Here is a 15,673-nt window from a genome sequence, read left to right as displayed (position 1 = left end):
ACCTCCTGATCAAACGGCTCTGCACAAGTACGCAACAAGGGCTCTCTCCCCTTCACAAGGGGAATCCTTTCTCCCCTACTAACCACCCACCTCGCTCTCTCCCCTCCCTCTCTCTCCCCTCTCCCCCCCTGTCTTACCCTCACTCTCTCTCTCCCTCTTCTCCCCCCTTCCCTCGTGCTCTCCCCTCTCCCACTCCCTCTCTCTCCCCTTCCCTCCATCCCCTCTTTTATGCCCCTTGGTCCGCTCTTTATTTCTCTCTTTCTTTAACCCCTCTCTTTCCCCTCTCTCACCTTCCCCTTTCTTCCCTCTCCCCCTCCCTCCTACCAATATCTCCCTTCTCCATCGATCCTCTCTCTCTCCCCCTCTCTGCTCCTCTCTTCACCTCTCTTCACCTCTCTTCCCCATTCTCCCCCTCTCACTTCCACCTCTCTCTCTCCCTCCCGATCCAAATCTTCCCTCCCCGTTGCCCCTTCTCACTCTCCCCCTTCTCTCTCTAACCCCGCTATTGCCCACCTCTCTCTCTCTCCACTCTCCACCTCTCCCCCCCCCCCCCCCCCACTCTCGTTCTCTCCCTCCCCCACCTCCTCTCTCTATAACCATGTCAGCTCCGGGATATCTACTGTTCGTGGTTTTGTTGTGCCTTGATGTTTCAGGTAAGCACCATTACACTTGATGAGAATGTGGGGCAGAGTTGGGGGAGACACAGAGAGAGAGGGACAGGGAGAGAGTACATGGGCTATGGGCTATGGAAGTGGTAGCCAGGGAGTGTTGTAGAGCAGAGGGATCTAGGAGTGCAGGTCCATAGTGCCGTGAAAGCAGCATCACAGGGGGGTGAAGGTGCTTGTCACATTGACCACCAGTCACAATAATGAGTATAGATGTGTGAATGTACATTGCAGTGGGTACAAGACATTAACGAGGCTACACTTGGAATATCATGTTGAGTTTTGATCATCCTGCTATAGTAAAGATGCTATCAAGATGGAATGGCACAGGGCAAATTTATGAGGATTCGACAAAAGACAATAGACAATAGGTGCAGGAGTAGGTTATTTGGCCCTTCGAGACATGATCAATGTGATCATGTCTGATCATCCCCAATCAGTACCCCGTTCCTGCCTTCTCCCCATGTCCACTGACTCCGCTATCTTTAAGATCCCTATCATGCTCTCTCTTGAAAGTATCCATAGAACCGGCCTCCACCGTCCTCAGAATTCCACACACTCACAACTCTCTGGGTGGAAAAGTGTTTCCTCGTCTCCACTCTAAATGGCTTACTCCTGATTCTTAAACTGTGGCCCTCAGGCTGGGACTTTATTCCTTGGAGCGACATAATTTTACGGTGAGAGGAGATAGATTTACTAGGAACCTGAGGGGCAACATTTATACACAGAGGGTGGTGGGGTGTATGGATCGAGTTGCCAGAGGTGATAGTTTAGACAGGTACTATAACGACATTTAAAACACAGTTAGACAGGTACTATACATGGATAGGACAGTGTTTAGAGGGATATGGCCCAAATATAGGCAGGTGGGGCGAGTGTGGATGGGACATTGGTCGATGTTGGCAAGTTGGGCCGATGCGCCTGTTTCCATGCTGTCTATAACTAGCTGTACAAGATGTTGGTGAGGTTACGATTGGAGTATTGTATGCAGTGCAGTACTGGTCGCTGTGCTATAATCAGCATTGAATATAGAACAGTACAGCACAGGAACATGTCCTTCAGCCCACAATGTCCATGTGGAACATGATGCTGTTAAAGTCATCTCTGCCCACACATGATCCACATCCCTCCATTCCCAGAATGTCCAGGTGCCTATGTAATAGCCTCTTAAACACCACTATCCTATCTGACTCCACCACCCCCGGCAACATGTTTCAGGCATCCACCACCCTCTGTGTAAAAAAAAATTGTCCCGTACATCTCAATAGACAATAGGAGTAGGCCATTTGGCCCTTTGAGCCAGCACCACCATTCACTGTGATCACGGCTGATCATCCACATTCAGTACCCCGTTCCTGCCTTCTCCCCTATCCCCTGACTCCGCTAGCTTTAGCTCTATCTAACTCTCTCTTGAAAGCAGGGCCAGCCTTAAGCCAATTCAACCAATTTCTCCCAATTAGGCTCCGCGCTAGAGTAATCTATTCTCGGCTCAGGTAGATCTACCCCGGGTGGAGGGGGAGAGAGTGGTGGAGAGAGAGTAAAGGGGTGGAGGGGGAAGAAAGGGGTAGATGGGGAGGGGGGTGTGAGAGGTGAATGGAGAAGGGGGAGGTGGGTTGTTCCCTCACGGTCCTGGGTCAGCGTTCCATCCCCTCTAGTCACCGTGCTTCACGCACACAGCCCCGGCTCCCCAACTCTCCCTCCCTGGTGAGATGCGGTGAACAATACAGGGAGGGCCGGGGCGGGGGTTGGGGGGGGGGGGAGCAACGTTTACAAACCTCAGCCTCAGCTCACACCCGCCCGACGGGACCCCGGCATTCCTGCCGCCTCCGGCCCTCTCTCTCGCTCCCTTCTCTCCTTCCTCCCACACACATCACACACAGACAACTAACACACACACAAATATCACACACACACAACTAAGTTTAGATGGGGTAGAAGCCCAAAGGGTAGGATGGGGCTGAAGCCCAAACTTTAATGCCTGGACTGGTTTTTCACCAATAGTTATTGGTTTTCCAGGATCTGGTTAATTAAATTACTCTTTTTTCATTTCACAGTCACTGAAACAAGTGGTATTGTAGTATATATTTTTCAGAGGTGATCTACACATTTTGTTTGTTACTTGTAGGCTTACATGTAGCTTAGATCTGTTTGGGCCATTAACTCACACATTTTGATTACCTTCCATACTACCGTAGAAATATAAAGTCTATAATAGACTTTAATTACATTTCTATGAATCTACAGACCTTGGCTGGGAACCTGGGACTCACCAAAATTGTTCCCAATTGGGCCCCGCACCTCTTAAGGCTGGCCCTGCTTGAAAGCCATATAAACCATATAAACCATATAACCATATAACAAATACAGCACAGAAACAGGCCATCTCGACCCTTCTAGTCCGTGCCGAACACGTATTTTCCCCTAGTCCCATATACCTGCGCTCAGACCATAACCTTCCATTCCCTTCCCGTCCATATAACTATCCAATTTATTTTTAAATGATAAAAACGAACCTGCCTCCACCACCTTCACTGGAAGCTCATTCCACAAAGCATCCAGAGAATTGGCCTCCACCGCCTTCTGAGGCAAGGAATTCCACAGATTCACAACTCTCTGGGTGAAAATGTTTTTCCTTATCTCCGTTCTAAATGGCTTACCCCTTATTTCTTAAACTGTGGCCCCCAGTTCTGGACACCCCCAACATCGGGAACATGTTTCCTGCCTCCAGCGTGTCCAATCCCTTAATAATCTTATATGTTTCAATAAGATGCCCTCTCATCCTTCTAAATTCCAGAGTATACAAGCTGCTCCATTGAGGCAGGTACTATTGCAACATTTAAGAAACATTTAGACAGATACATGGATAGGACAGGTTAGGAAAGATTGGCCAAATGCAGGCAGGCGGAACTAGTATGTTTGGGGCATGTTGGTCAGCGTGGACAAGTTGGGCCTGCAGTATGACTATGATACTGCCTATAGGACATCAAGGAGTTTTGATGTACAGAGGGTCCAGGTCCACAACTCCTTGTAAACGGCAACACAAGTAGATCAAGCGGTAAAGAAGGCGTACAGTATGCTTGCCTTCATTTGACGGGGCATTGAGAATAAGTGTCAGGAAGTCACAAACACCTCCATAAGATCACCACTCATCCTCCTGCCCTCCAAGTATTATTCTCCTAGCCTGCTCAACCTCTCCCTGTAGCTCAGCCTCGAGACCTGGCAACATCCTTGTAAATCTTCTCTACATGCTTTCCAACCTACAACAGCCTTTCTACATCAGGGCGACCAAAACTGAACACAATACGCCAAGTGCAGCCTCACCACGTCTTGTGCAACTGGAACGTGACCTCCTAACGGCTGCACTCAATACCCTGACTGACTAAGGCCAATGTGCCATAACTGTACACAATACTCCAAGTGCGGCCTCACCAATGTCTTGTACAACTGGGCAGAACTTTCTTTAGCCAGAGGGTGGAAATCATTCTGCACAGTGGTGCAGCGGTAGAGTTGCTGCCTCACAGCTCAGAGACCCAGGCTTGATCCTGCCTACGGGTGCTGTCTGTACGGAGTTTGTACGTTCTCCCCGTGACTGCGTGGGTTTTCTCCTTTGCTACGGTTTCCTCCCACACCCCAACATGTGCAGGTCTGTAGGTTAATTGGCTTTGTTTAAATAATTGTGAATTATCCCTAGTGTGTAGGATAATGCTAGTGTACAGGGTGATTGCTGGTTGGCACACACTTGGTGGGCCGAAGGATCAGTTTGCATGCTATATCTCTAACTAACTTAGTGTGGACGGGAGATCGATGGTTGGTGTGGGCTCAGTGGACTGAAGGCCCTGTTTCCGCACTGTATCTCTAAACTAAACTAGTGCGAATGGGTTATCAATGATCAGCACAAAGGGCCTGTTTCCCCACTGTATCATTAATGTCTACAGAAGGCTGTGGAAGCCCAGCCATTGGGTATTTTTAAGCGGAGGTTGACAGGTTTGTGATTAGTGATGGTGTCGAGGTTATGGGGAGAAGGCAGGAGAATGGGGTTTAGAGAGAAAGATAGATCAGCCATGATCACATTTGCAACACCTGCTCGGATTAAACTCGACCTGCTCTTGTCTGTAACTGATCTCTATCCCATTTAGATAGATCATTAAGTCAATGGGCTGAATGGCCTCATACTGCTCCAATGCCCTCTGGTCCTATGGACTATAGAACATAGAAGAGTATAGCACAAAAACAGGCCCTACAGCCCACAATGCAGAATTCCCAAAAAGTTTATTTGCAAGTTGAATTGGTAGTAAGGAAGGCAAATGCAATGTTTTCCCGCCGGGGGGGAAATTGCCCGCTGGGGGCTTTGACTCTGACATCGGAGGAGAATGAGGAGAGCAGGGAAGAGATAAGGCTTTGCCTTCCATCGCAGTGAGGAGGAGATTCACTGTAATGGATGTTTGTGTAAATTGTGTTGTGTCTTGGGTATTTTTCTTGTGTGTGTGACTGCAGAAACAACATTGTGTTTGAATCTCAATGAGGTTCAAATGACAACAAATAAATTGTGTCATTGATTCATTGTATGTTAGCAATCATTTTGAGAGGATTTGTTGTACGGTCATGTTGCAGTTGTACAAGACGTTGGTGAGGCCGCATTTCGAGTATTGTATTCAGTTCTGGGCACCATGTTATAGGAAAGATGCTAAATTGGAAAAGGTTCAGAGAATATTTACAAGGACTCGAGGGTGTGAACTATAGGGAGAGGGTGAGCAGGCTGGGGCTTTATTCCCTCTAGCACAGGAGAATGTGGGGTGATCTTGTAGAGGTGAATAACATCTTGAGGGGAATAGATTGGGATAAAGCACAGAGTCTTTTGCCCAGAGTGGGGGAATCTTGGACCAAAGGACATTGGTTTAAGGAGACGGGGGAAAGATTTTATGGGAATTTGAGGGGTAACCTTTCATGCGAAGGGTGGCGGGTGTATGGAACGAGCTGCCGGAGGAGTTGAGGCAGGGACTATCACAGGTTTAAGAAGCAATTCGACAGGTACAAGGATATAACAGCTTTATAGAGAAATGGGCAAAACACAGGCAAGTGCGACGTGTGTAGATGGGTCATTGGTCAGTGCGGGCAAGTTAGGCCGAAGGGCCTGTTTACACACGGTATAACTCAACGACGAGAATATAAAAACAGGGATGAAATGCTGAGGCTCTATAAGGCACTTGTCAAACTGCATTTGGATTATTGTGAGTAGTTTTGGCCCCTGTATCTGAGGAGAATGTGCTGGCTCTGGAGAGGATCCACAGGAGGTTTAGGAGAATGATGACAGGAATGAGTGGGTTAACATGTGATGAGTGTTTAGCAACACTGGGCCTGTACTCGCTGGAGTTTAGATGGATGAGGTAGGACCTGATTGAAACATGCAGAATAGTGAAAGGCCTGGATAGAGTGGATGTGGAGAGGATGTTTCCACTAGTGGGGGAGTCTAGGACCAGAGGGCATGGTCTCGGAGTAAAAAGATGTACCTTTAGGAAGGAGATGAGGAGGACTTTCTTTAGCCAGAGGGTGGTGAATCTGTGGAATTCATGGTCACAAAAGTCTGTGGAGGCCACAAGTGAATGGATATTTTTAAAGCAGTGATTGACAGGTTCTTGATTAGTACGGGTGTCAGGGATCATGGGGGGAAGGCAGGGGAATGGGGATGAGAGGGAAAGATAGATCAGCCATGATTGAATGGTGGAGCAGACTAGATAGGCCAAATGGCCTCATTCTGCTCCTATGACATGAACTTATGAAACTCCGTACCGAACATGATGCCAAGTTAAACTGACTTCATCTACTTGTATGTGATCCATATCCCTCTATTCCCTGCACTTGCATGTGTCTATCTAAATGCCCCTTAAACACCAGTATTGTATCTGGCCCCCACTATTCCCAGCAGCTTGTTCTCAGCCCCCACAAATACATCCCCCACACATATCCTTTAAGCATTCACTCTCTCCCTAATGACAAGACCCTTAACAGCATCGATGTACAGAGGGATGTTGGGGTTCGAGTCCACAGCTCCCTGAGAACAGCAACACAAGTAGACGGAGCGGTAAAGAAGGTGTGGGTACACTTGTCTTCATCCGTCGGGGCATTGAGTACAAGAGTCAGGAGTCACGATGCAGCTTGATCGGACTTTGGTCGGCCTGACATTTGCAGTATTGCGTGCCATTCTGGTCGCCCCCATTATGGGAAGGATGTGGAGGCTTTGGAGCGGGTGCAGAGGAGGTTTACCAGAACACAGGGAGAGGGGTGCAGGCAGGCAGGGGCGGAGGGGAAGAGGGGTTACAGAGAGGGAGAAGGGGTTAATCTACAAACTATGAGGGAGTTTTCTCCAATCTTTTATGTTTGCAAACTCTGTATGTGTTGTTGCTTTTGAATTGACAGCACTTTTAAATGTCAGCCTTTGTTTATCTCTATATCTCTCCGAAGGTGTGCGATTTTGACCTCACCACATACACACACATCCCTCAAGCCACAGACAACCTCTTTTTAACCAATACATTAAAAAAAGATTCAAACTTTGACGTAAGTTCTGAAGTCTGTTTCCCAGGTTTGAGTTCTGCCTTTGAGATATTTTAAGCTTCGAGACAAACGAGTGTAGACCACATTTGGTGTGAAATGGCACAGTTCCTGTTTATTCGTGTCTCCTGGTGGGAGTCACCCACCCTGCACACTCTCTCTCTCTCTCTCTCTCTCTCTCTCTCTCTCTCTCTCTCTCTCTCTCTCTCTCTCTCTCTCTCTCTCTCTCTCTCTCTCTCTCTCTCTCTCTCTCTCTCTCTCTCTCTCTCTCTCTCTCTCTCTCTCTATTTCTCTCTCTCTCTCTCCTCTCTCATCTCTCTCTCTCTCTCTCTCTCTCCTCTCTCTCTCTCTCTCTCTCTCTCTCTCTCTCTCTCTCTCTCTCTCTCTCTCTCTCTCTCTCTCTCTCCTCTCTCTCTCTCTCTCCTCCCCTTTCTCTCCTTCTCTCCTCTCTCCCCTCTCTCTCTCTCTCTCTCTCTCTCTCTCTCTCTCTCTCTCTCCTCTCCTCTCCCTCCCCCCCCCTCCCTCCCTTCCCTGCCCTTCGAGCCTGCACCGCCATTCAATATGATCATGCTGATCATCCAACTCAGTATCCCGTACCTGCCTTCTCTCCATACCCTCTGATCCCTTTAGCCACAAGGGCCACATCTAACTCCCTCTTAAATATAGCCAATGAACTGGCCTCAACTACCATCTGTGGCAGAGAGTTCCAGAGATTCACCACTCTGTGTGAAAAAAGTTCTTCTCATCTCGGTTTTAAAGGATTTCCCCCTTATCCTTAAGCTGTGACCCCTTGTCCTGGACTTCCCTAACATTGGGAACAATCTTCCTGCATCTAGCCTGTCCAACCCCTTAAGAATTTTGTAAATTTCTATAAGATCCCCTCTCAATCCCCTAAATTCTAGAGAGTATAAACCAAGTCCATCCAGTCTTTCTTCATAAGACAGTCCTGACATCCCAGGAATCAGTCTGGTGAACCTTCTCTGCACTCACTCTATGGCAATAATGTCCTTCCTCAGATTTGGAGACCAAAACTGTACGCAATACTCCAGGTGTGGTCTCACCAAGACCCTGTATAACTGCAGTAGAACCTACCTGCTCCTATACTCAAATCCTTTTGCTATGAAAGCTAACATACCATTTGCTTTCTTCACTGCCTGCTGCACCTGCATGCCTACCCTCAATGACTGGTGTACCATGACACCCAGGTCTCGCTGCTTCATAACGGATAGGAGCAGAATTAGGCCATTCAGCTCATCAAGTCTACTCCGTCATTCAATCATGGCAGATCCATCTTTCCCTCTCAACTCCATTCTCTTGCCTTCTCGCTATAACCCCTGTCGCCCATACTAATCAAGAATCTATCTATCTCTGCCTTAAAAATATTCATTTTGGCCTCAATAACCTTCTGTAGCAATGAATTGCACTGACTAAAGAAATTCCTCCTCATCTCCTTCCTAAAGTAACGTAATTTAATTCTGAGGCTGTGCCCTCTGGTCCTAGACTCTCCCACTAGTGGAAACATCCTCTCCACATCCACTCTATCCAGCCCAGATCGCTCCAACGTTGGGTATAAGGCTCTGTGCATTCACCATTCCTATTCCTCTCATGATTTTATACATCTCTATAAGATCACTCGTCATCCTCATGCGCTCCAAGGAATAAAAGTCCTAGCTTCCTCAACCTCTCCCTGTAGCTCAGAGCCATCGAGAAGTGGCTATATCCTTGTAAATCTTCACTGCACCCATTGCAGCTTGATGGCATGTTTCCTATAATAGGGCAACTAATATTGAACATGATACATAAATGCGGCCTCACCAACGTCTTACGCAACTGCAACCTGACCTCCCAATAGATTGTATTTGCAAACGCGTTGCTCTGCTTCTAACCATGCATGCAACACCGCAACTCTTGCACTAATCATTGTTTATCCGCTTTTCCGTTATGTCTCCTGCAAACAGCATTGCATGCAAAAAAATATTGTCCTGTTGCATTTGCTGCTAGTTTTTACTAATTTACTAAGAAATAGAGTCGCTGCCTCACAGCACCAGAGATCTGGGTTCGATCCTGACCACGGGTGCTGTGTGTGTGCAGTTTGCACCTTGTCCCCATGGCCTGCATGGGTTTTCTCCGGGTGCTTCCACACTCGAAAGGTGTGTAGGTTAATTGGCTTGTTATAAATGTAAACTGCCCCTGTGTGTGGGATAGTGCTAGTGTATGGGATGACTGGTCAACATGGACAGTTTGCCAAAAGGCCTGTTCCTGTGCTGGATCTCTAAACTAAACTAATTTACTTTCTCCTCTTTGTGTGGGTATTTGTAAAACGCAATTGTCTGGAAATGACAATTAAATTTGAAGGTCATTCAGTTCTATTCCACATGATAGAGTCATAGTCATAGAGTCATAGAGTCGTACAGCTTGGAAACAGGCCCTTCAGCCCATGCCGACCAACATGCCACATCTATACTAGTCCCACCTGCCCATGTTTGGCCCATGTCCCTGTAAACCTGTCTTATCCATGTAACTGTACTAATGTTTTTAATATATTTGAGATACCTTGGCAATGTTATGCAAACAAACCATTTTACTGTGACTTGACACATGTGACAATAAAGTATTCTATATCTTGTGACAGTCCCTGCCTCAATTGACAGCTCGTTCCATACTCCCACCACCCTCTGTGCAAAAAAAGTTGCCCTGCAGGTTCCTGTTAATCTTTCCCCCTCTCACCTTAAACTTATATCCTCGAGTTTAGTTTAGTTTAGTTTAAAGATATAGCTCTGAAACAGGCCCTTCGGCCCAGCAAATCCATGCCGGCCGACACTCACCTTACACTAGCATTATTCAATCAATCAATGAGTTTTATTCATCACATACATGATAAAGTGCAGTGAAATGAACTTGCCAGCAGCGGTACAATTCTACACACTAGGGGTCATTTCCAATTTTTACTAAAGCCAAATTAACCTGCAAAGAGTGTGGATGGAAACCGGAGCACCCAGAGAAAACCCACGTGGTCACAGTGAGAACTTACAAACTGTGTACAGACAGCACCTGTCGTCAAGATGGAGCCCGGGTGTCCGGTGCTGTGAGGCAGCAACTCTACCACTGCGCCACCATGCCGCTCTACATTCTTGATTCCACTGCTCTGGCGATAACACTCTGTCAATTCACCCGAACTATTCCCCTCATCATTTTGTACAATATCTGATTATTTACGGAGTTGCATTTTGGAAAACAAAATTATAAAGTGCTCATGATGTGTGTGTGTGTGTGTGTGTGTGTGTGTGTGTGTGTGTGTGTGTGTGTGTGTGGTGTGTGTGTGTGTGTGTGTGTGTGTGGTGTGTGTGTGGTGTGTGTGTGTGTGTGTGTGTGTGTGTGTGTGTGTGCGTGATAAAAAGAGAGAGAGAAAAAGTTAGACGGTTTATATTGTCTGTAGAACTGATGCACCACATTGCTGAGAACTATATTCTGCACTCTGTATATTCCCCTTTGTTCTACCTATTGTACTGGAGTTTGAACTGATTGTATTTGCGTATGGTATTTTCTGAGCTGTTTGGACAGCATGCAAAACAAAGCTTTTCACTGTTCCTTGGTACACGTGACAATAATAAACTTAAAAAATATATATATATTAAACCTGTTTATGTATTTTGGTGCGTTAATGTGTGTGAGATTGAGGGCTTCAATATTAAAGTGAGCTGTTTGTATTTTTCTGTACGTGTGTGATATTCTGCATTCTGTATCCCCTTTGCTTTACCTATCATTGTCTAACATATAAAAATATATGTGTGAGAGGACAAATATTTATATATTAGTGTGAGCTGTGTATATATTTCAGTGTGTTTGTTTGTGTGTGTGTGAGATCTTCTTCTTGCGTAAGCCACGCACAGCCTAAAGTTGTAGGACAACTTGTTTGATTGTGCACACCAGGTTGATTGCATTCGTCGAAACAGGGCAGATCATGTGAAGGTGGCAATCTTCCATCCCTATATGTGATCGAGGGTTTATATATTAGAGTGAGCTGTGTATATATGTGTGTGTGTGTGTGCGTATATGTGTGTGTGTGTGTGTGTGTGTGTGTGTGTGTGTGTGTGTGTGTGTGTGTGTGTGTGTGTGTGTGTGTGTGTGTGTGTGTGTGTGTATGGGTGTGTACGTGTGTGGCGTACGTGAGTGTGTGTGTGTACGTGTGTGTACGGTGTGTGTGTGTGTGTGTGGGGTGTTGTGTGTGTACATGTATGTGTGTGTGTACGTGAGTGTGTGCGTGTGTACGTGTACGTGTGTGCGTACGTGGTGTGTTGTACGTGTGTGTGTGTGTGTACGTGTGTGCGTACGTGTGTGTGTTGTGTGTGTTTACGTGTGTATGTGTGTGTACGTGTGTGTGTGTGTGTGTGTGTATGTGTGTGTGTGTGTGTGTGTGTGTGTACGTGTGTATGTGTGTGTGTGTGTGTGTGTGTGTGTGTGTGTGTGTGTGTGTGTGTGTGTGTGTGTGTGTGTGTGTGTGTGTGTGTGTGTGTGTGTGTGTGTGTGTGTGTGTGTGTGTGGGTGTGGGTGTGTGTGTGTGTGTGTGTGCATGTGGTGCGTACGTGTGTGCGTACGTGTGTGCGTACGTGTGAGTGTGTACGTGTGTGCGTGTGATCAAGGGGGGAGAGTAGGGTGTGAGATGGAGATGGAGAGCTTTTAGCATGAGTTTAGCATTCGAGGGGGGATAGAGGGGGGATAGAGGGAATGAGAGGATGAGACAGGGGGGGAGAGAGAGAAGGATGGGGGAGAGAGACACAGTTCTACCCACTTACTGAATTTCCCCACACGTGTATGGTGAGAGATTATCCCTCTCGCCTCGGTAACCTTTACCTCGCTGAAGTTCGGAGTGATTCAGAGCTGGCAGTAATGTCACAAATTTACTGAGATGCAAATTCAGGAGAATGGGTCTTAGAGACTCACATCATACTGAGGGGGAAACGTGGGGGGGGGGGGAAAAGCTGGGGTAGTTGTGTTTTGTGTGTGAGGAGAGAGAGAGAGAGAGAGAGAGGAGAGAGAGAGATAGAGAGAGAGAAAAAGAGTGAGAGAGAGAGAAACGAGAGAGAGAGAGAGAGAGAGAGAAAGTGAGAAAGAGAGAAAGAGAGAAAGAGAGAGAAAAAGAGAAAAAAAAGAAAGAGAGAGAGAGTCAAAGCTAGAGAGAGGGGCAGGTTGTGAGACGGAGACAGAGAGATAGATAGAGTGGATGACAGACAGACAGACAGGAGAGAGAGAGAGAGAGAGAGAGAGATAGAGATCGGGGAAAGCAGACTGAGACGGAGAGAGAGGGAGAGAGAGAGACAGACATAAATGGAAAGTGTGAGAGACCTTTGATACGCCCCAAAACCTTAGCTCGTGATACATAGTCATATAGTGTGGGAACAGGCCCTTTGGCCCAACTTACTCTCACTGAGGGGGCAAAGTAGGGGAGGGGAGAACGAGAGAGAGAGAGAGAGAGAGAGAGAGAGAGAGAGAGAGAGGTCCAACCTGCCCGTATTTAGCCCATATCCCTCTAAACCTGTCCTCTTCATGTAGCTGTCTAAATGTCCTTTAAACTTGTTATAGTTCCAGCTTCATCTATCTCCTCTGGCAGCTCGTTCCATACACTCCCCACCTTCTGTGTGAAAAAGTTACCCCTCAGGTTCCTATTCAATCTTTGCCCTCTCACCTTCGACCCATGTCCTCAGGTTCTTGATTGCCCTACTCTGGGTAAAAGACTGTGCATTACCTCGTCTATTCCGCTCATGACCACATACAATAGTCAATAGTCAATAGTCAATAGTCTATTTAATTGTCATTTGGACCCCTGGAGGTCCAAATGAAATGCCGTTTCTGCAGCCATACATTACACACAAATAGACCCCAGACACAGCATAATTACATTTTACATAAACATCCATCACATAGCTGTGATGGAAGGCCAAAAAAACTTATCTCTCCACTGCACTCTCCCCCCCCCCCGATGTCAGAGTCAAAGTCAAAGCCCCTGGCTGGCGATGGCGATTGTCCCGCGGCCATTAAACGGCGGCGACGGTGAGTAGCACCTGAGTCCCCGGCTTCTTCTGTTGGAGGCCGCTCCTCGTTGCGGCCTCAACGACAACTGAGACCCGACGAGAAAAGGTCGGGTCTCCAGTGCAGGGAGAGATTTAAAAGTTTCCCCCCCCCCTCCCACCCCACCCCCACCCCACACACACACACACCCCAACATAAAATAACAAAAACTACATATAAACATAGACAAAAAATAATAAAAAACGCGGACAGGGCTGCAGAGGCCGCTGCTGACCAGAGTCGCGCCGCCTACACCTCTCCCTGTAGCTCAGTCCCCTTGAGTCCCTGCAACATCCTCGTAAATCTTCTCTGTACACTCCAGCTTGACCACATCCTTCCAATAACAGGGAGACCAAAACTGAACGCACCGTTTACAGAGATGGGGAGGGGTGCAGGGACAGAGACGGGTGTAGGGGCCGGAGATGGGGAGGGGGGTCACATAGATGGGGGCCTAACAAGGGTCATTTTTATTTCCACAGATACAGAAACTCAGCCCCCGACTACTGAAACGTCATTCACCTCACTCACCCCTGGTAAGTTTAAAATGGGGCATTAGTGGAGAGAGAGTGGGGGGGGGGGGGGGAGGGGGGGGGGGGGGGGGGGGGGGGGGGGGGGGGGGGGGGGATAGAGAGAGGGGAAAGGGAGAAGGGATGGAGAGAGAAAAGGAGAGGGAGGGGGAGAGAGCAAAGATCGTCGAAGGCTCTTGCTCTGGTATCTTTGGGAGAGAGAGGGTAGGATGGATGGAGAGAGAGAGGAGGGAGAGGGGGTGGGGGAGAGAGGGAAGGATGAGGGGATGGGAGAGGACATGACTGGAAAGAACGGGAAGTGGAGGAGGGAATGGTAGGGAAGGGGAGGTGGGAATGCAGTGGTGATATTGATTAAACATAAGTGGACAAAAATGCTGGAGCAACTCAGCGGGTGCAGCCGCATCTATGGAGCGAGGAAATAGGCAACGTTTCGGGCCAAGACCGTTCTTCAGTCTGAAGAAGGATTTCGGCCCGAAACGCTGTTTATTTTGTTATTGATGCTGCCTCCCGCTGAGTTTCTCCAGCATTTTTGTCTACCTTCGATTTTCCAGCATCTGCAGTTCCTTCGTAAACTGATTAAACGTCAGTTTTCCACCTCTCCTCTCCCCCTCTCCCCCTGTCTCCGTGTAAACTAAATTAAAGCTACATCTGACCCATCTCCGGCAGACGTTACAAGGCCTTCTACGGCCGAACCTCCAGACTCAGGAACAACTTCATTCCCAGAGCTATAGCAGCTCTGAACCGGCCCTGCTGAGGTGCCCCCCCCCCCCCCCCCCGCCCCCCACCCCACCCCCCCCTGGAATGTCTCCCTCGGATGGTCACGTCGCACAGACACATATAACCATATAACAAATACAGCACGGAAACAGGCCATCTCGACCCTTCTAGTCCATGCCGAACACGTATTCTCCCCTAGTCCCATCTACCTGCGCTCAGACCATAACCCTCCATTCCTTTCCCGTCCATATAACTATCCAATTTATTTTTAAATGATAAAAACGAACCTGCCTCCACCACCTTCACTGGAAGCTCATTCCACACAGCCACCACTCTTTAAGTAAAGAAGTTCCCCCTCATATTACCCCTAAACTTCTGTCCCTTAATTCTCAAGTCATGTCCCCTTGTTTGAATCTTCCCTACTCTCAGTGGGAAAAGCTTATCCACGTCAACTCTGTCTATCCCTCTCATCATTTTAAAGACCTCTATCAAGTCCCCCCTTAACCTTCTGCGCTCCAAAGAATAAAGCCCTAACTTGTTCAACCTTTCTCTGTAACTTAGTTGCTGAAACCCAGGCAACATTCTAGTAAATCTCCTCTGTACTCTCTCTATTTTGTTGACATCCTTCCTATAATTTGGGCAAACAAAATTGTACACCATACTCCAGAATTGGCCTCACCAATGCCTTGTACAATTTTAACATTACATCCCAACTTCTATACTCAATGCTCTGATTTATGAAGGCCAGAACACCAAAAGCTTTCTTTACCACCCTATCTACATGAGATTCCACTTTCAGGGAACTGTGCACAGTTATTCCCAGATCCCTCTGTTCACCTGCATTCTTCAATTCCCTACCATTTACCATGTACGTCCTATTTTGATTTGTCCTGCCAAGATGTAGCACCTCACACTTATCAGCATTAAACTCCATCTGCCATCTTTCAGCCCACTCTCCAACTGGCATAAATCTCTCTGTAGACTTTGAAAATCTATTTCATTATCCACAACACCACCTATCTTAGTATCATCTGCATACTTACTAATCCAATTTACCACACCAACATCCAGATCATTGATGTACATGACAAACAGCAGTGGACCCAGCACAGATCCCTGTGGCACCCCACTAGTCACTGGCCTCCAACC

The 15,673-nt window shown here is 47.4% G+C and overlaps 1 protein-coding gene across 1 annotated transcript in view; it reads left to right on the top strand.

Annotated features, from left to right (window-relative positions):
• The first annotated feature begins 581 nt into the window (after nucleotides 1-581).
• The window catches only part of LOC129693476 (CD5 antigen-like), a 16,341-nt gene continuing 1,249 nt past the window's right edge, over nucleotides 582-15,673 (top strand). The window contains exons 1-2 of the mRNA XM_055630287.1: nucleotides 582-653; nucleotides 13,760-13,813. Of these exons, the coding sequence (XP_055486262.1) occupies nucleotides 599-653; nucleotides 13,760-13,813 (109 nt within the window). The 5' untranslated portion in view covers nucleotides 582-598. The remainder of the gene's footprint in view (nucleotides 654-13,759; nucleotides 13,814-15,673) is intronic.

Source organism: Leucoraja erinacea, unplaced genomic scaffold, assembly GCF_028641065.1.
Source record: "Leucoraja erinacea ecotype New England unplaced genomic scaffold, Leri_hhj_1 Leri_307S, whole genome shotgun sequence".
Taxonomy (NCBI): domain Eukaryota; kingdom Metazoa; phylum Chordata; class Chondrichthyes; order Rajiformes; family Rajidae; genus Leucoraja; species Leucoraja erinaceus.
Note: the sequence above shows the minus strand (reverse complement) of the source record. Positions and strands in the feature narration are given on the sequence as shown.